This window comes from Tenrec ecaudatus, chromosome 5 (genome assembly GCF_050624435.1).
Source record: "Tenrec ecaudatus isolate mTenEca1 chromosome 5, mTenEca1.hap1, whole genome shotgun sequence".
NCBI classification, from domain to species: Eukaryota; Metazoa; Chordata; class Mammalia; order Afrosoricida; family Tenrecidae; genus Tenrec; species Tenrec ecaudatus.
Genome location: NC_134534.1, coordinates 148,170,353 through 148,191,411, shown reverse-complemented (window position 1 = coordinate 148,191,411; position 21,059 = coordinate 148,170,353). Strand labels below are relative to the sequence as shown.

General features: G+C 45.5%; 1 protein-coding gene across 1 annotated transcript in view; it reads left to right on the top strand.

The window, feature by feature from the left end:
* Positions 1 to 21,059, top strand: part of TAMM41 (TAM41 mitochondrial translocator assembly and maintenance homolog) — a 60,322-nt gene that overhangs the window by 6,763 nt on the left and 32,500 nt on the right. Inside the window, exon 4 of the mRNA XM_075550036.1 lies at positions 15,152 to 15,302. Within this exon, the coding sequence (XP_075406151.1) occupies positions 15,152 to 15,302 (151 nt within the window). The remainder of the gene's footprint in view (positions 1 to 15,151; positions 15,303 to 21,059) is intronic.

Here is a 21,059-nt window from a genome sequence, read left to right as displayed (position 1 = left end):
AATCCATCTGGAGGCAGCCCCAGAGAACACACAAACAACACAGTAGCTGTCGAGGCCCTCCCACTCATGACAACCCCTCCCGTTCTAGACTAGACCTGTGCTCCATCTGTTCCAATGGCAGGGACCTTTAGGCAATAGATCCCCCAAGCTGTTCTCCTAAGGGTTGAAAAGTCACCCCCAAAAGCAAAGAAAGGGCACCGCCATTGAAATTCCTGTGGAGTGCAGGTCTGCTTGAAGTCTCCACGAATCAGAATCAGCTCAGCCACCGCTGCTGTATAGTCCTGAGGGGGAGAGGGGCTAAGCCCTGACTGTTAACCAGAGGTTGATGGTTTGTGCCCAGCGGGATGTCAAAAGAAAGGCCCAGTGACCTACACCTAGGAAATCCTCCATTGAAAACGCTATGGAATCAGCCAGGCCCGGCTAAGAGGGCAGTATAAACTCAAAAGGCAGGCGTGGGCAGAAGTGAAGGACAAACGGAGATGGGGAACCCAGGGCGGAAGCAGGAGCTCTGCTGTTATATTGAGGGAATCGCAATTTCTGGTACGAAACGGAATGTGTATAAATGGTTGAATGGAAACCCGATTTGCTCTGGGAACTTTCTTCCAAACCCCATTGTAAGCGAATAAAGAAAACCCGGGGAAGCACGGTTCGACTCTGACCCACGTGGGTCACTCTGAGTCAGTCACACAGCGGCAACGGCTTTGAGGTTTGTTTGCCTCCCAGCTGGGCCTCGCCTGGACCACTCACTGGTGGAAGATAAAAGCCACACGTGTAGATTTTTATGTCCAAACAAAACCCACTGCCGCCGACCCGATTCCAACTTTGTAGGACAAAGTGGAACTGCCCCATGGGTTTCCCAAGCTTGTGATATTTATAGAAGCAACTTCCTCATCTGTCTCCTGTTAGATCCCTTTACTCCCTGTAAAATTCAATGTCAGGCAACCCCCAGATGTTACCTCCATTCCTTGCCTATTTGCATGGGTCTTGCTCAGATTCCGTTCACTGGGGCTGCAGGAGGATGGGTGGCAAAGGGTCAGCGGAGCCTCTGCCACACAGCACAGAGGCTTTCTCTTCCGGGGGGACAGGCCGTGAGGACACCGCCAGCATGTAGTAAGCCGTCCGTAACTACCTGTTGAATGAATGAATGAGCCAGGCAGCCATTCCAGGAGGGCCTGGTGTTCTGACCCCTTTTATTAAATGGTCACCCTCGAGTCAGTGCTGGCATCAGTCATACTCCCCCTGTTTGGGTCTCTGCTGGGGGAGGCTGGCCCCTGGCTCTCACAGAAACATAAAACGGGAAGAGTGGAAAGGGACTCACACTTTTAGCAACTGTTTGCAAATATTACTTGTTTCCTCCTTGGTGCAAACATGTTGCCTGTTTTCTGAGAAGGAGTCTTTTCATCCTCTGTTTAAGAACAATGAAAATAGTCGCAGTCACAACAAAGTTCTCCTTGTGGTACCAGAGGGTGTCGGGCCCCCAGCACAATGTGTGTGTTGCCCCCAAGGCTCTCCCACAGTGGCTGTGCTGCTCCTTCTCTTATGGCCAGACATGGCCACCAAAATAGATACAATTTTAGCATACTTCATTTATGACATGAAGATCTCTTTTATTGCTGTACATGGGCTGTTGAAATTCTTTCGGCTTAGACTTAGACTTACAATTTAAAATAGCTAGAAACATGGCTCTGCGTGGTGGTTACACAATGTGTGTATATTTTTCAAATGATCAAGCTACCCAACACTCTGATTGGGACCACAGAAGGTTGTGCATGGAATGAGAGAAACATGCAGACCAAAATTCTACATTATTACAAGCCCGCAAGGCTGTGGCCTTTAGACAACCTTCAAACGTGCATCAGAACCCCCTCCCAGGGATCACCTGGCAGCACCCAACAGACAAGCGTATAACAGTCCCCCTGGGCAGGGCGGACTCCTCAGACTGGTCGACACCAAGGTGACGGGTGAAGCTCAGGAGGCAGGAGAGGGTAGGAAAGAAGAAAGGAGGAGGATGGAAACCCGGCGAGGGAGTGGGAAGGAAGAACCCTGCGCAGTGAGGGAATGGCCGTGACTGTTAGGAAACAAGTGTGCATAAACTGTCACATGGAAGACAAATCTCTGTAAACACACAACTCTGAAGAAAACCAATTAATTTTTTAAATTTATTTTTAAAAGTGATCGAATTCTGCCCTTAAACATATGCATTTTTGCTTGACACTTTGGAGGAATGTATGGATTGTTATAAGAGCTGTAAGATCTCCCAATAAAATGATTTATTAAAAATGACAAATTTTTATTACATTTATTTATGTACTGATTATCGAGACTAGAAATAGGAAATTGATTTGTCTATGAAATTACTTCCATAGACCTATTATTGCTCTGGACATGTAAGGAAAGTTTTTACTGGAAAAACAGCATCTAATAAAATGTATCTACACATGGCCTCCTCTGTGGGGGTGGACAACAGAAAGATAGGTGAGGGGAGACGTCGACGGTGCAAGATAGGGCAAAATAATAATTTACAAGTTATCAAGGGTTCATGAGGGAGTGGGAGTGGGTGGGAGGGAGGGGAAAATGAGGAATTGATGCCAGGGGCTTACATGGAAAGCGAATGTATAACAATCCTTGTATCAAGTACATTTGTACATATGTTGCCATTATCCTTTTGAAAACATTTTATTTCTAATAGAGCCCTTGATATCAGCTTCTCTTGCTTTTTCTCCCTCACACCCTCGTGAACCCCTGATAAGTTGTAATTTATTATTATTTTCATATCTTACACCATCCACTGTCTCCCTTTACCTACATTTCTGTTGTTTATCTCCCTTGGGGTGGGGGACAGTACATCGATCATTGGGATAGGTTCCCCCTTTCTCTCCCGATCTTCCCTCTATCCTCATGATATAGCTACTCCCATTACTGTTCCCGAGGAGGTTATCTGTCCTGGTGTGTCGAGAGCTCTTAACTATACCATTGTACATGCTCTGGTCTAGTCAGATTTGTAAGATAGAACTGGGGTCAACAACTATACCAGTGTACATGCTCTGGTTTAGCTAGAGTTGTAAGATAGAACTGGGGTCAGCAAAGCCCACATGGAAGAAGCACACCAGCTTGTGTGATCACAAGGTGTCAGTAGATCAGATATTAGGCATCAGAAGACCCAAAACAAACAATCATATTGATGTAAACAAGGGAGGCCAGAGTCGGGACCCAAAGCCCATCAGTAGCAATTGGACATACTCACGGAAGGGTCACAAAGAAGGAATGAGTCAGGATACAGTGTAATCACTGACAAAACACAACATTCCTCCAGTACTTTAATGCTTCCTCCCACCCCACTATCATGACCCCAGTTCTACCTAACAAATCCAGAATTTTTTTAATACTCATTTTTTAACTATATAGTTTTTTAGGAAAAGTAATGAACATGGTTTGGAACTCTTGGATCATAACCTGTACCCGCCACTTATTAGCTGTCTATTTGAATTTGAGTGGCTCGTTTTATCTCCCTGGACCTCAGTTAATTTACCTGTAGGATGGGGCTAGCACCACTTGCCCAACCTGCTTCATGAAGGTATTGCACGTTGAAAGCAGAGGGATAGTGCTGGCCAGAGCACGGTGTTTCAGAATCAGACAGACCCAGGTGCGAATTCCTACTCTGACATTCTGGCTGTGTGACCCCGCACCCCTAACTTCATCTCTTAGTGCCTCAGTAGACCCTCATCTGCGGAGTGAGATCGACACAGACCCCTAACGTACCTGCCACTTAATGACACAGTAAATCATCTATCCCTTCTCTCTTTCTCAGTTATTTGAACATCAAATGAGATACTAAGTGTGGTAATTTTGTATGCTCTGTACTCTGCTTTATGTTTGGAATATTTAAAACTAAAGGGAAACAAATAGACTTTGAAGAGTGAAATCCTGTGAAATCTGAGAAGCTAAGCCCTGAAAATGACTTCAGAGTTTATCTAAATATACATACAGATGTCTTTATAAAGTAAAAATGGCAAGGCAAGTAGTAGCAGCTAAGGTTATGCCATGCAAAACTGCATTTCTTTCCATTTAACTTGGAGTTTTCCTAGAAATAAAATGTTATTGATACCAATGATTCTCCCCAAGTCCTACTTGTCTTATAGCAAGAAAATTAAGCTATCTTGGGAACCATTTGGAAGTCTTGAACATGCCCAAAATAGAATAGTAAATGGTGTATGACATCCATTCTTGCCCGTTATTTCCCTCTCTTAGAAGTCACTGTTAATCAGCTTCTGGATACTCTCAGGAGTAACCATGTTGGAAACAAACAATTTTTTACCCCTAGGTGGCAGCAGATATTGCTCAAATTTGATAAAGGACCAAACCAGATGAAAGAAGAAGGTGGTAGCATTTGGACAAGAAAAATGTGTGAATTCTTAAGAAAGAATTAGAGTGTAAATCTTTTTGTGCTCTAAAAGAAAGAATTAGGTTAAATTTTATGGTCTGGAGCTCCAAAGAAGGAACCCTGATGGTGTAGTGGGTTAAGAGTTGGGTTGCTAACTGCAAGGTCAGTAGTTCAACTCCACCAGCCTCTCTGATGGAGAAAGATGAGACTTTCTGCTTCTGGAAAGATTTAAAACCTCTTTGACCCCCATCATTTGCATCAATATATTTGTTTGTTTGGGGTCTTATAGTACCTGATCCTGTTGACACCTCATGATCGCACAGACTGGTGTGTTTCTTCCTTGTGGGTTTATTGCTTCTCTGATAGATGTCTGTTTGTTTAACTTCAAGCCTTTAAGACCCAGACACTATATCCTTTTTTTTAATGATTAATTGGGGGCTCATACGACTCTTATCACAATCCATACATACATCAATTGTGTAATGCACATTTGCACATTCATTGCCCTCATCATTCTCGAAACATTTGCTCTCCACTTAAGCCCCTGGCATCAGCTCCTCATTTTCCCCCCTCCTTCCCCACTCCCCCCTCGCTCATGAACCCTTGATAATTTATAAATTATTATTTTGTCATATGTTACACTGTCTGATGTCTCCCTTCACCCACTTTTCTGTTGTCCATCCCCCAGGGAGGAGGTTATATGTAGATCACTGTAATCAGTTCCCCCTTTCTACCCACCTCCTCCTGACCCTCCTAATATCGCCACTCTCACCACTGGTCCTGAAGGGATCATCCGTCCTGGATTCCCTGTGTTTCCAGTTCCTACCAGTATACATCCTCTGGTCTAGCCATATTTGTAAGGTAGAAGGTGGGACCAAGATAGTGAGGGGAGAGGAAGCATTTAGGACCTAGATGAAAGTTGTATGCTTCATCGTTGCTCCACTGCACCCTGACTGACTCGTCTCCTCCCCATGACCCTTCTGTAAGGGGATGTCCAGTTGCCTACAGATGGGCTTTGGGTCTCCACACTCCCCCTCATTCACAATGATATGATTTTTTTTTGTTCTTTGATGCCTGTTAACTGATCCCTTCAATACCTCATGATCACACAGACTGGTTTGCTTCTTCCATGTGGACTTTGTTGCTTCTGAACAAGATGGTCGCATGTTTAACTTCAAGTCTTTAAGACCCTACACGCTATATCTTCTGATAGCTGGGCTCCATCAACTTTCTTCACCATATTTGCTTGTGCACCCGCTTTATCTTCAGCGACTGTGTCGAGAAGGTGAGCATCATAGAATACCAGTTTAATAGAACAAAGTATTCTTGCATTGAGGAAGTACTTGAGTTGAGGCCCAATGTCCATCTGCTATCTTAATACTAAGTGTGTAAATATATGCACATAGATCTATTTCCCCATCATATATAAATATATTTACATATGTACATGCCTTTATTTAGACCTCTATAAATGACCTTTGCCTCCTACCTCTTTCCTCTATTTCTTTTTACTTTCCTCTTGTCCCACTACCATGCTCAGCCTGCATTTGGGTTCAGTAATTTGGTTACATTACCCTTGATCAAGCCCTACCAGGCCTCCTACATCCTCTTCACCACCGAGTTGGATCACTTGTTAACTTGTCCCTGGGTTTGTTAAAACTACTTCCTTTCCCCCTACCTCCCCCTCTCCCATGTCCCCCAGAACTGTCTGTCCCGTTGTTTTCTCCTCCAGATTGTTCATCCAGCCTATCTTATTTAGACAGACCTGTGGAGATAATCATATGCACAAAAACAAGACAGAGCAAAACCAAGCAACAACGACAACAAAAAGCCAGTGACCCAAAAAAAACCCCAAAACCTGACACAACAACAACAACAAAGAAAAGCTTGTAGTCAGTTGAAGGACTGTTTGTTGGCCTTTAGGAATGTTTTCAGTCTAGTCTGATGGGGTGCCTAGCCCTGGCTCCAAAGTCTTATTTTTGGTATTCCCTGAGGACTTTCATTGCTCTGTTCCCCATGTTGTCCTGTTGCAGGCCCTTAGACATTATATCTTTTAATAGTCAGGCACCCTCAGCCTTCTTCACCACATTTGCTTATGTACCATTTTGACTTCAGCAGTCGTGAAAGGTGGGCATCACAGAATGCCTGGTTATTAGAACAAAGTGTCCTTGCTTTGAGGGAGTACTTGAATAGAGACCCAATGTCCATCTGCTACCTTAATACTTAATATTTGAATATATGTACATAGACCTTTATCCCTATTTATATATTTACATATGTGCATGCCTATATTTGTACCTCTATAAATGTCTTTTGCCCCCTAGTTCTTTCCTCTATTTCTTTTTGCTTTCCTTCTGTCTTACTATCTTGTTCACCCTTCATCCAGTTCTCAGTACTTTCTCTCAGCTACATTGTGCTTGATCAAACCCCATCAGGCATTCTCTGCCCTCCTTGCCATCGATTTTAGGTCTCTTACTGTTCCCTTGTCCCTGGGTTTGTTGGCTCCCAGCTCCCGTTCTCCCGCCTCCTCCTCTCCCATGTCCCCCTGGGACCATTATTTTCTCCTCAGGATTGGTTACCCTACCCATCTTATAAGGATAGACATGAGTGGGGGAAGCTTATAAATAGTTCCAGGTCTGCTGACCTGATTGTTTTCCGATCAGATCTGGTGAAGTCCATTTTCAGGATTCCGCGGGGACGTCATTGCTTTGCTCCCCTTGCTGCCCTGTTGCATACCCTCCCTTTGTGTTTCACTCTGGTGTGTGTGTGGAGAAGGGCGGTGGGTGGGGGGAGTGTCAAGACCGGGCACAATACCCACTCTGTGTCTCCAGTGCTGCCCCTGTTAGCACTGTGGGTCAGTGAGGGGGCGTCGTGTCTCGTGATGGGGCCAGCCCCATGGTCTTCTCTGTGCGTTGGCTGCTCCGAGCAGGAAAGTCATCCTGGGGCCTTGGTGGGCCAGGATAATTTAAGAGTTTTCAGGGAATATCAAGGTAATACCTTGCTTTAAAAGGTAGACATTTTCTGAGGGAAAAATAGAACGTAGATTAACTTCCTATCGTGCTTTTTTCTTTTTTTTCTTCATGCTTTTCTATAGACTTCACTTATAATTAGAAGATTATTCTATTTTTATTTCTTTTTTTTCTTCTATTTTTATTTCAAGTCCAGCCTTAAATTTCTTGGTCATTTTTTCCCCAGTAAAGAACTATGAGATTAAAATCCTATATCTAATAGGACCTTGCAGCCAATCTTTTTTAAGTCAAAAGAACTCAAGGTGAAGAGGCAGTGGCCTGGCGGCAGTGCGGCAAGCTCTACAACCAGCTGGCCCGGGCAGAGCCTGGCGGGGGGGGCGGAAATATTTACTTAATTTTAAGTTTGAAGTTTTAGACTTGATATTATGTTGAGGTTTTTGGTGCAAAGATAATTTTTCTTTGAACTATTAAAACATTTCACATATTTCACATTGACATGTGATAATATTTTTGCTACTTTGGTAACGGGGTTTTCATTAAATTTAGCTAATGTGTTCGTTGATTATTTTTTTCCTATTATTGTAGCTTTTATCTTTTAATAGCAACTCTACTCCGATATAATTGACGTATCATACAATCCACTGCCATATATTCTAAGTTGTACAGTCATCCCACATTTTAGCCTTGGTTTAATTGTTGTCCCTGGAAAAATCCCAGTGATCTGAAAGACTGAACTGGGAGTTAGAAAACCTGGCTACTGCCTTGGCTTTGCCCAGCTGTCAGCAAATCTTTGGGCCTCTAGCCTTTGAAATGCAAAGATTGAGCCATTCATTTACTTATTCAAAAGATAGCTAGGTTTCCTCTCCATGTGTGCCAAAGGAACTTAGGGGAAGAAAAAACTAGTGAACAAGACACCACATTGCTTGTCCCCCAAGAGCCTGCAGTCCGAGTAGATGATGAACAAGGCATCGCCCAGCGCTCGTGTTTCCTGCTGCCCCTTCCCCTCCTGCGTGACATTGGGAAGAGTCACCCCTTCCAGTCACCTGCACAGAAAAGAGCTCCAGGGGAGGCAGCATTTGGTTAGTGACTGAGTATTTGAACACTAGGTAGGGCTGTGTTCTTTGGGGCTTCAACTTCTCCCTTTGCCATTTAAGTCCTTGCTTCAGGTGGCTGTGTTATAGAGACCGCGTTTGACTCTCCTTTTTTTCACGGTTAAAAAGTACTCACAAATCTCCCCAGACGGACTTTTGAAAGCCTCTCCAAACGTTGCCCCTTCCTCTCTCCAGTGCACTTGCTCGGGCAGTAGTGCCAATGTTATCCATGCAGTTCAGGTCGGGGCATTCCCAGCAAGATACAAACAGCTATTCACAAATCTGAGGACTGTCTTGTTTTCCCAGGCCTCTCTGGCAGCATCCCAAGAGTTCATTGGCTTTACACTCGGAGCAACAATAAGCAGTGGTGCAGAGACAAGTTCCTAGTTCACCTTACAGTGAAGAACCCAATCAGCACCATAGCAGAGCCTTCTGAATTCACAGTTTCCCTTGGAGTAAGGATCGTTTATGTTTTCCCTTTTAACCTTAAAGATCAGCAAACAGACTGCTTCCTTACAGCCTACGCAGAACGACTTTTTGGAGAGCAAGTGTTTCGTTGAATAGGAAACTGTTCCCATATTCTTTGCTTTGCATCATTGCTTTGTTCATCCCTCAAAATAGCTTCTAATTCACTGAGCTTCCGAGGAAGCCCCTCTAAAAAGAGAGGGAGAAGGTCCTTGCGGGGAGGAGCAAGCATGGACATTGGGAAGGAGGCACCCTAGGGTTGTGGACAAATGCTGAAAAAAGTCAAGGGGCTGAGGGCCAGGTTGGATGTGTCACCACTTCTTTTTACTGTGTTTGTTTTGTTTTTCAAACACTTTATTTTATTTATTTATTTTAAAATCATTTTACTGGGGGTTCGTACAATGCTTATCACATACATACATCAAGCACATTTGTTGCCATCATCATTCTCAAAGTATCATCTTTCCACTTGATCCCCTGGCATCAGCTCATTTTTTCCCCTCCCTCCCCATTCCCTGCTCCCTCATGAACTCTTGAAATTTATAAGTCATTATTATTTTGTCATATCTTACACTGTCCGATGTCTCCCTTCTCCCACTTTTCTATTGTCTGACTTCCAGAGAAGAGGTTATATGTAGGTCCTTGTAATCAGTTCCCCGTTTTTACCCCACCTTCGCTCTACCCTCCCAGTATCTCCACTCTCACCACTGGTCCTGAGGAGTTCATCTGTCCTGGATTCCCTTTGTTTCCAGTTCCCTTCTGTACCAGTGTGAATCCTCCAGTCTAGCTGAATGTGTAAAGTAGAATTGGGATCATGATAGTTGGGGGGGAGGAAGCATTTATGAACTAGAGGAAAGTTGTATGTTTCATCCTTGCTACATTGCACCCTGACCAGCTCGTCTCCTCCCCGTGATCCTTCTATAAGTGGATATCCAGTTGCCCACAAATGGCCTTTGGGTGCCCACTCCACCCTCCCCCTCATTAACAATGATGTGATTTTTGTTCCTTGGTGCTTAATACCTGATCCCTTTGACACCTCATGATCACATAGACTGGTGTGCTTCTTCCATGTGGGCATTGTTGCTTCTGAGCTAGATGGCCGCTTGTTTACCTTCAAGCCTTTAAGACCCCAGACACTAGATCTTTTGATAGCCCGGCACCATCAGCTTTCTTCGCCACACTTGCTTATGCACCCATTTGTCCTCAGCGATCATATCAGGAAGGCGAGTAAACAGTGATATGATTTTTCCTTCTTTGGTGCCTGAAACCTGATCCCTTCAACACTTTGTGATCACACAGACTGGTGTGCTTCTGTATGGGCATGGTTGCGATTGTATCAGGAAGGTGAGCATCATGGAATGCCAGTTTAATAAAACAAAGTATTCTTGCACTGAGGGAGTACTTGAGTGGAGGCCCAATGTCCATCTGCTACCTTAATACTAAACCTATAAATATATGCACATAGATCTATTTCCTCATCATCATAAATATATTTACATATATACATGCCTGTATTTAGACCTGTATAAATGACCTTTGCCTCCTACCTCTTTCCTCTATTTCCTTTTACTTTCCTCTTGTCCCACTATCGTGCTCAGCCCTCATTTGGGTTTCAGCATTTCCTCTCGGTTACATTACCCTTGCTCAAGCCCTACCAGGCCTCCTACAACCTCCTCACCACCGATCTTGGACCACTTGTTGTTCCCTTGTCCCTGAGTTTGTTGACACCACTTCCTCCCCCCCCCCCTCATTCCCTCTCTCCCCAGTTAATCTGGAAGTTTGTTTATCCAGGTATGCTCTCTCTTGATTTGCTCTGTTTTGGGGGATTCAGACCACGCTGCTTCCCTACCATGTGACCCCACCATGTGACCCTCTATTGCAGTCTGCTCCAGTAAGGGGACAGTGTGACACATGCTATTGTCATTTGCCCAGTCCCCTCTGTGTCCCGTTAGCTCCCAGCAGGGACGTCATCCTCTGAGCCTGGAGTGCCAGCGTGGGGCCAAGTCTGACTCTCCTTCTCTTCCTCCAGGCCTGACTCCATGTGGGGGTGGCATGCTGGCCCCTCTCCCCAACTTGCTCTCTGCCAAACCTACTTCCAGGGAGGGGGTCAGATTGGCTCTGGTTGGGACCAGCCCTGTAGCTCTCTCTTTTCATGCATCCTCCCATGTGACCACGCTGTCATCATGGTTTGGTGCTTCATGGTAGGGTATGCATGCCCCTTCCAGATTCTGTGGAGACAAGACCAGTATTCTCCCCCTGGGTGAATTAGTGCCCTGCTCCCTCCATTATCATTTCACTTTTAACCCCCCCCCCTTTTTTCTCTCCCCTCCCTCCTTTACCCATTACTGTGTTGGACCCACATGTACCTCCTTGGGTTTGGTCCAACCTCCTCCCACTTCCCTGTATCTCAACCCAAATGTTGTGATATAGGTGGCTTCTCTTCTATACTTACCGTGCTGATTACACTCACTTCAGGGGACTCATGTTGTACTTCTCCTTTTGTGACTGACTGACTTCGTTTAGCATAATTTCCTCCAACTCTTCCCATGAGAAGACATGCTTCATGTGCTCATCAGGGCTTGTTAGTGATACGTAGTCCCCCATGGTGTGTATGTGCCACGGTTTACTGGTCCACTCATCTATCAATGGAACTTTAGATTGTTTCCAACTCTTTGTGACTGTGAATTGCGCTGCAATGAACATTGGTGTGCATACAACTGGTCGTGGTTTATTTCTTACCTCTTCTGGGTATACACCCAATAGAGGGATAGCTGGGTCATAAGGTAACTCAATTTCCATCTTCTTTAAGTATCACCAGACCGCTTTCTGTAGCAGCTGTATATATCTACAGGACCACCAACAATGTAGGAGAGTTCCTGTCTCGCCACATTCCCTCCAGCATTTGTTGCCCTCTGATTTTCTGATTTGTGCTATCCTCAGAGGTGTTAAGTGGTATCTCATGGTTGTTCTTATTTGCATTTCTCTGATGGCTAATGAGCCGGAGCATTTTCTCATGTTTATTGGCCATAGGGGTCTCTTCCTGAGTGAAACTTCTTTTCAGTTCTTTATCCCACTTCTTCAAAGGGTTAACTGTTTTCCTCTTTTTGCAGGTAAGGAGAATATTGTAGACTTTCATAACCAGCCCTTTGTCTGTTGTGTCATTGCTAAAAATCCTCTCCCAGTCTGTGGTTGCCTTGTTACCCTCTTGGTAAAGTCTTTTGATGCACACGGGTGTTTTATCCTTAGTAAATCCCATTTGTCAATTTCAGATTCCCCTTCCTGTGGACCCTGCCCTATTGCAGTTAGCCTTTGTATTCCCTGGGCCAAAAGTTTTACGTGTGTCCTAATTCCTTCACTAATGGTCCTGCTGGTTTGGGGTTTTACTTCTAGGTCCATGACCCACCTTGAGTTTGTTCTTGTGCATGGGGTGGGGTAGACACCCTGTTTCATTTTTCTACTTGTGGATTTCCATTGTTTCCAGCACCACTTGTTAAACAGGGGTGTCACTACTTCTTTAGGAAAATATTGTAACTCCTCTGGCCTCAGAGAACTAGACCATGTACATTTATACACCTATAATTCGATAGGGAATAAAACGCTAGGTAAAGTTATTCAATGAATAAATGTAGGCATTATGTAGAATCTTAAATTTTGTTTCAAGCAAAATAGAACCGAGATTCCCTAACTGAATTTTTGAGCGTAGCTGAGAGTGTTTCGCGCTGGCTGTGTCAAGCGTAGGGCGCTGGCCGGGATTTGTGGCACCGGCTCATTATGCAGCTTGGGCAAGCCCTGTGCTTGGGCTGCTGCTTGGTTTTACTCTGCAGTTGATGGCAGCAACATTAAACTCGGGAAAGTGCCGAAAGGCTTAATTAAGGACTATTACCTGGTAATTACAAGGGAGGAGGTGGTGCTATCGGATCAAGCGGCTTACCTAACATATTGGGAGTTTGGCCATCCCAAGAAAACTCCCTTAGGAAGAGAAGAGGGGTGGGGCCTGTGAGGTGGTGAACAAGGCAGAACTTAGGCTTTTAAGTCTGCTTCTTAAAGTAGTTGTGTGTTCTAAATCACAGGTGCTCCTTGCTTTGTTGTACTTGGAAGATCCCGCTGTATCTTACAAATGGAGGTCCGTGGCAGCCCGGCTCAGTCAAGTCTGTGGGCTTCGTTTTTGTCAACAGCATGTGCGCACTTTGATTTGGGTCTTGTTTTGCTAATTCTCCCAATATCTCAAACATTTTTATAATGTTATTACTCACTTTTTAGACTACAGAATTCGTGTAAACACAACGTTGACATGCACCGAGAAGCCAAGCAATTCTTGTGACCCGCTTTCTTGTGGTGTCGCCTTTAGAGCCAGTGGTCTGGAGCCAAAGCCCCAATACAGGGGGCTTCAAAAGGTCCATGGAAAATTGAACTAAAAGATAAGAGGGCATTTTTCCACATACTTTTTAAAGCCCCCATCTCCAAGGTATGTCAGTACTACTTGTTACAACTAATAAGGAAAGAGAGAAAATAAATTATTTTACCTTAGGATAGGTATCTTTCTCCTCTTTATTGTAAAGTGTTGGGTTTTTTTACAGTGTATTTATGTGCCATCTGAATATTGTCAGTAGTCATCTATAATTGACAATTGTAAGGCAGCTGAAACCTTGAGACCACAGTTGGAGGAAACTAGGTGGCAGCCCACATACTTTGGAGGTGGTGGATTTCCAGGATGTGAGTCCTTACTAAGGACTTCAGACCCGTCCCTGGCTTGGCGGAATAGTCAGACAACATGGTGTTTTAAAAAGATGGTGGCAGGCATGTGAATTTGTACAACCACCCTAAAGGGCGAGAGGCACATGTAAGTCTAACAAATCCACCCATCTCCAGTCAGTCGATTCTGACTTGTGGAGACCCTGTGTAGAATCTGAGGCTGTACTTCTGTCCAGAAGCAGACAGCCTCATCTTTCCCATGCAGAGTGGTTGGTGGGTGTGAACTGCCAACTTTGTGGGCAGCAGTCCAACGTGTTCCTAGTATCACCATCCTGGGAAGCTTGAACAGTTCATGGCGAAATTCCATGATTCCATGTCATTCCACTTTTCCTGAATATTTTCAGGAACCTCGAACCTTAGAGCACCGATTCTCCACCTGGAACTTGTTAGAAATGTACAGCAGGTATTCTAGCAGGTCCTGTGAGAGACTCTTGAGCACCCTCAGTTGTGAGAACCACTGGCCCAGAGAAGTGCTTGTGTTGTGCACTCAGAAACAGACCCTCTCAGGAGTTACACGCAATCTCTCATTTAATCTCCCCAGCCACATAGGAGCTTGGTTCTGTCAATCACCCCAATGTACTGATAAGGGATGAGATCCATCAACACAGCTAGTGAGAAGCAGTGCCCGGTCTTGGGCGTATTCTCTTACACGTTTAAAACACAGAAGCTCTGTACAAATTGGAGCTCCATATTTTAATGGATTGGGAGAATTTTCAGGCAGCAACTTCTGTGTTTTTAAGAAAAAAGCCTTCTTCCAGAGCAACTGTAGACTCGGTAACCTGCGAAAGAGAAGGAAAACGAATGCGGAGCAGTTCCTGATGAAGCAAGGCATTCAGTCCCATTCCATCTTTCCGACCACTTCAGTGAGGATCTGTTACCTTCAGTGTAGGAATGAGGACTTAAGAGAGGTGACTTGCCCACACTCACACAGCTCGTAAGTGCCTGCCTTTGTGCCCAGACCTAGCTTCCAAACCCCATGTTCTTTCTACGGCACCAACTTTTATTTTTTAACCCCAGTCAAATCCAAAATCAGTTTATCTAGAAATCATGAACTAGATCATAAACCACCCAAGTTACATATAGGCAAGAGTGGAGACAAGTCCTAAATAAAGACATAAAGTGCCTTTGTCTGCCCCAGAAAATGGAGTAAAAAATACGGGGTGAGGGGGTTGTATAAGATTTTTTTTAATTTCCAAAGAGCATCAACTCACCATGTACTGATTTCTTTCTCAAAGCCTGTGATGGGTTTCCGTGTTTGAAGAGCCACATTTGGCCGGTTTTCATTGGCATAGCGATCTCTTTCCGTGTTGTGACTTCTCTGACTTTGGCACACAACAGACAGACTGCGTGATTGCTTCTTAGAAACTGAACTGCTTTTCATCAACTGGCCTGATGGTCCAGGGCTTCAGTACTCAGCCTTTGGGAGCGCCCCAGCGTCTGTGTAAGCCCACAGCTCGAGCAGTGCTTCACTCTGGCATCTTGCTCTTTTTCAGGTGAAAATTGTCACGCTGAGTGAGAACACCACCCTCAAGGCGGCCCTCGATAAAAACCTGAAGAGCGCCGTGAACGCTGCGTTCCTCATGCTCCCCGAAAGCTTTTCAGAAGAAGAGCTCTTCTTGGAGATTGCTGGGCTCTCCTACTCCGGTGAGTGTAGCCTCTGCCCACTTCCTGCAAGGAGGTTGGTGGTCCGAAGGCTCGGCAAACCTCCTGCTCCTAACTTTCTCCCCGCCCGCGATTCCGGGACGTGCTGCCTCAGCCCTTGAGTCTTCATCCACATCTCCGACATTGCTCAGGGTTCATTTTATGGTTGCTCTTGTTAACTTGTATTCCGAAGATAATTCGAACTTAAGGAAAAATTACAAGAATAGTACAGAAAACTCTTCTATACCCTATTCTCGGATTCACCAATGTTTGTAGCAAATCACCTCATTGTTTTACCACGTTCTCTACCAGTGGTTTTCAGATTGCAGCATGAATCAGCCGCCACGGGAGAACTCTGACTGGTGCGCAGGTCTGGAGTGGCTCCCAGAGAGTACTGATGTCCGAGACCCTGTAGGTGGAATCTGCAGGTGGAAATGGTGCCATTGGGTGCAGTCAAGTTGATTTCTGACTCAGATGCCTAAGTACTGAGGGGGGTGGGTTGGTGAACTCTCTTCACGAGTAGATTCCCCATATCATACCCTCTTTAGGCCATAATACTGAAGGGCATTTTTCGTAAGAACAAGAACCTTCTCTTACTTGGCTACAGTTGAATTATCAAATGCTAGAAATTTGACACTTATGGAATTCCTTTTATCCGATTAGCATTCCATATCCCACGTTGTCGGTTCTCCCAGTGATGTCCTGCGTAGCATATTTCCCCTCAAGTTGAAGGTCATATGTTGAATTTGTTGTCTCTTGTACCTTTTAACCGGGAGCTGTTCTTCAGCCTCGCTTTGTGTCACATACACATGGGAAGTTTACGACCAGTAATGTCGTTTGCTTAGAAGCAGTGTCTTCCCTTTACCAGCACCCTATTGGGAGCTAGATGAAGACCAGACAGATAGTCTGCTTCAGGTAGAACTTGCCCTCCTCAGTTTAGCATCCATTGAAGATTCTTGCTCAAACCAGCGTTACTGTGATAGTTACAATGTGCTGGTTTCCAACCTCACTTTTCCCACCGCACTAAGGAAAAGCTTTTTCTTCCCCATTCATTTGTTTGTCTAGATCGGGTAGGGAGCCTTTTCTTCTGCCAAGGACCACTTGGATATTTAAAGCATGATCTGCAGGCTGTATAAAATTAGCCTGCCATAGGTGGTCAGACATTTCACCAACTCGCCCAGCATGCGGTGGCTGCAACTGCTCCTCCTTGGTGAGGCGGCAGAGGCAGCTGGTGTGCATGCTCCCCAGGTCCGGCACGGCCAGTGGGCTCGACACCCCAGCTCTGCCTACCTGACCGGCTTCCTTTCCTTTTTGCCTTAGCCGCTGGGTGCCTCAGCTGTCAGGGACTCCTGAGGGCAGAGCCCAGTCCTTCCTTCACCCCCTGCTGCACCCAGAGGTGCGCAGTTAATGTAGCAGGATTCCATGTAAAATTCCATTGACAAAAAATAGCATCTGGGTAAAATATGGTTTGAAAATGACTGTCTTAAACAAGGACCTTCTTTCCCAGCGTCTGTAAGAATGAGTCAGAGAACATTGCAATAGTAGTTCCCTCGTGTTGCGTGCCAGTACGGGTCATGTCTGTGCACATTTCATGCTAAAGGAGGCCTTGTAGGCCACGCTCTGTAGTCTTCCCCCCTGCAGTGCTGCTACAGCTGCTGTTGCCCAACACTGGGGAGAAAGAAACGTGAAGTAACTCGGGTCTATGGTTGCTTCCGCTCTTATCTAGCAGCTGGTAGATTTGAACCACTGCTGACCTGTTAGTTAGCGGCTAAGCACTTAAGCCCTGTAACAGCAGGGCCCCTTAGAGACATAGTGTGTTAGGCTGGATTCTCTAGAGAAGCAAAACCTGTGGGGGTGATGGGTGAGGGTGGGGGTGGTGTGTGTGTATAAAGAGATTTATACCAAGACAGGATTCCCACAGTTGTACAAGTGGGTAAATCCAGGCCAGTTCAAGTCCATGGGTCAAATGATAAGCTAGACGTTTCTCCTGGCTCATGAACCAGAAAGCAGGAAGGCCACAGGCTGGTAGATGAAAATTAAATGAATCCAAGGCCCTCAGTTGGCTCTGATAGCTCCTAAGAGTGATAGGCGATGTGGCAGGAAGTTGACAAACCAGATGCAGGGTTCAGAACCAGCAGAGGAGTGTGCTTAAAAAGGAATCGGCCACACCCCCAAGGACTCTTTCTTCCAGTTGCATCAATGTTGTGACTTAAGCAAAGGGGCTGTACTCCACCACAGCTGCTGGCTGCTCAGAGTTGATTATATTATGTCAGATGCTGTCATGAAGTTGGTCACATTGTGTTAGATCACATTATGGTGGATTACTGCCAAACTGCTAGAACCCAGACCCAGCCAAGTTAATCAGAGCATATCCAGGATGGATGGGTAGATGGATGAATGGATCCTATGTTTTAATCATCACAGAATAGCTCTCTATTTATTGCATGGAGTCACTTTATGTGGTAGGTAGGAGGCATATATTCGTGACTATGATGTGAGGGACACTCTTCTAGAGTCTACATTCTTGCAGGTAGATTCAGACATAAAGACAAGATGTGACAGGGTAATGTCAGGTCGTGGTAAGTGCTATGGAGAAAGGAAACCGTGTCAGAATCCGAGGCTGTGTAGATGTGGACAGTGGGAGTAGGGCTGACTTTGTCACCGGTAGTCAGGCAGGAAGGGCCCTCTGAGAAGATGACGTTGGAAGTAAAATCTGAAGAGTCATAAGGCGCCAGCCGTGGGCGCCTAAGAGAAGCACCAGCAGAGACACTGAGCTTCTTCCTAAGAGCTCAGTCGCAAACACTGGTCTGTGTGGCTAGTTTCCTCAGCTTCCAGTCTGCCCATTCCTTGGCTAGTCTCCTCCCACTTCCTCACCATTGTATTACTCATTGCTTAACTGAGGTGTGAATCTGAGAATTTGGCCAGGCATCCTACATCACTCCCTGTAATGAGACTGTCTTCTCTTTGCTGTAAATATCAGGACACAAAACCTGGCAAACCCTCCCCAGTGGGCATTGATTCCAGCTCACGATTCCCCAGCTCATGAGGGAGACACTTTCCAGAAGATCGATAAGTCACTTGTTTACAGCTGGCAGCATTTTCCCATCGAGACATCCTTATGTGCGATGCTTGCTCCTCAGCCAGGCCACCAGGAAATGGTTACCTAGCCCATTACACGATGGTGAGTGATGTGTAGTGGGTTACATGTTAGGTTGTGAACCACAAGGTTAGCAGTTCGACATCACTAGCCACTCTTTGAGAGAAAGATGAGGCTTTCTACTCCTGTGAACAGTTAACGGTCTCAGAAACTCACAGGGGCAGTAGCTACACTGCACTGTAGGGTCACTGCGAGTCGGAGTCAACTAAGTAGCAGTGAGTTTTTGCTTTTCAGAGTGGGGTACCATAAGTAGAGGAGGATTTTTATTGAATTTTTAAAATTAATTATTCCTATTCATTCTTTTTTTCCAATCATTTTATTAGGGGCTCATGCAACTCTTATTACAATCCATACATACATCAATTGTGTAATGCACATCTGTACACTCATTGCCCTCATCATTCTTGAAACATTTGCTCTCTACTTAAGCCCTTGGCATCAGGTCCTCATTTTTTCCCTTCCCTCCCCGCTCCCCCCTCCCTCATGAACCCTTGATAATTTATAAATTATTATTTTGCCATATCTTGCCCTGTCCAACATCTCCCTTAACCCACTTTTCTGTTGTCCATTCCCCGGGGAGAAGGTCACATGTAGATCCTTGTAATCAGTTTCCTCTTTCCAACCCATTCTCCCTCTACCCTCCCAGTATCGCCACTCACACCGCTGGTCCTGAAGGGATCATCCACCCTGGATTCCCTGTGTCTCCAGTTCCTATCTGTACCAGTGTCCATCCTCTGGTCTAGCCAGACTTGCAAGGTAGAATTCGGATCATGATTGTGGGGGGTCGGAGGGGGGGAAGCATTTAGGAACTAGAGGAAAGTTGTATTTTTCATCGGTGCTACATTGCACCCTGACGGACTCATCTCCTCCCCTAGACCCCTCAGCAAGGGGATGTCCAGTGGCCAACAAATGGGCTTTGGGTCTACACTCTGCACTTCCCCCTTCATTCACTATGGTAAGACTTTTTTGTTCTGATGATGCCTTATACCTGATCCCTTTGACGCCTCATGATCACACAGGCTGGCGTGCTTCTTCCATGTGGGCTTTGTTGCTTCTGAGCTAGATGGCCACTTGTTTACCTTCAAGCTTTTAAGACCCCAGATGATATACCTTTTGATAGCTGGGCACCATCAGCTTTCTTCACCACATTTGCTTATGTACCCATTTGTCCTCAGTGATTGTATCATGGAGGCATGTACCCAATGATATTATTTTTTGTTCTTTGATGTCTGATAACTGATCCCTTCGGCACCTCGTGATCACACAGGCTGGCGTGCTTCTTCCATGTGGACTTTGTTGCTTCTGAGTTAGATGGCCACTTGTTCACCTTCAAGCTTTTAAGACCCCAGATGCTATATCTTTTGATAACCGGGCACCATCAGCTTTCTTCACCACATTTGCTTCTTCACTCGCTTTGTCTTCAGTGGTTGTTTAGGGAAGGTGAGCATCATAGAATGCCAATTTAATAGAAGAAGAAAGTATTCTAGCATTGAGGGAGTACTTGAGTGGAGGCCCAATGTCCTTCTGCCACCTTAATACTAAACCTGTAAATATAGGCTCATAGATCTATTTCCCCATCCTCATATATAAATATATTTGCATATGTACATGTCTTTGTCTAGACCTCTATAAATGTCCTTTGCCTCCCAGCTCTTTCCTCTATTTCCCTTGACTTTCCTGTTGTCCCACTATCATGCTCCGTCCCCACCTGGGTTTCAGCAATACCTCTTCGTTACATTTCCCTTGATCATGCCCTACCAGGCCTCCCACACTCACCTCACCACCAATTTGGATCACTTGTTGTTCCCTTGTCCCTGGGTTTGTTAACACCACTTCCTTTCCCCCCACTTCCCCCTATCCCATGTCCCCCCAGAACTGTCGATCCCGTTGTTTTCTCCTCCAGATTGTTCATCTAGCCTATCTTATTTAGACAGACCTGCAGAGATAATAACATGCACAAAAACAAGACAGAGCAAGACCAAGCAACAATATACAACAAAACAACAACAACAAACCACTGACAAAGATCAAAACAAAACACAACAAGCTTGTAGTTAGTTCAAGGATCACTTATTGGCCTTTAGGAGTGTTTTCCAGTCCAGTCTGTTGGGGCACCACGCCCTGGCCCAAAGTCCACTTTCAGCATTCCCTGGGAACCTTGCCGCTCCATTCCCTTGCTGTTCCGCTGCACTCCCCCTGTGCTTTGCCTCGGTGTGGTGGGATCAGGTCGGGCGCAATCCCACACTGTCTCCGGTGCTGTCCCCTGCAGGGCATGGGTCAGTGAGGATCATCATGTCTCATAGTGCGGCTAGCCTTGTGGTGTGGATTGACTGCTCTAATTGAGGTCACCGTCCTCAAGGCTTGGTGGGGCGGCATGTGCTCCACTCTCTCCTACCCCCCCTTCATCTGCTCCCGTGTGCTCCGATCAGATATGTCCCTCTCCTGGAGCTGCAGATTAATTGCTGTCCTTTGAAATAAATTCTTCTGGGGGTAGGGGCAGGCGTACACTTAGTATTTGGTACTGGGGCCAGCCCCCCAGACCTCTCCACTGGTTCCCTACTCCACACCGGAATGGTGCATTCACACCTTGAGGCACTAGGTTG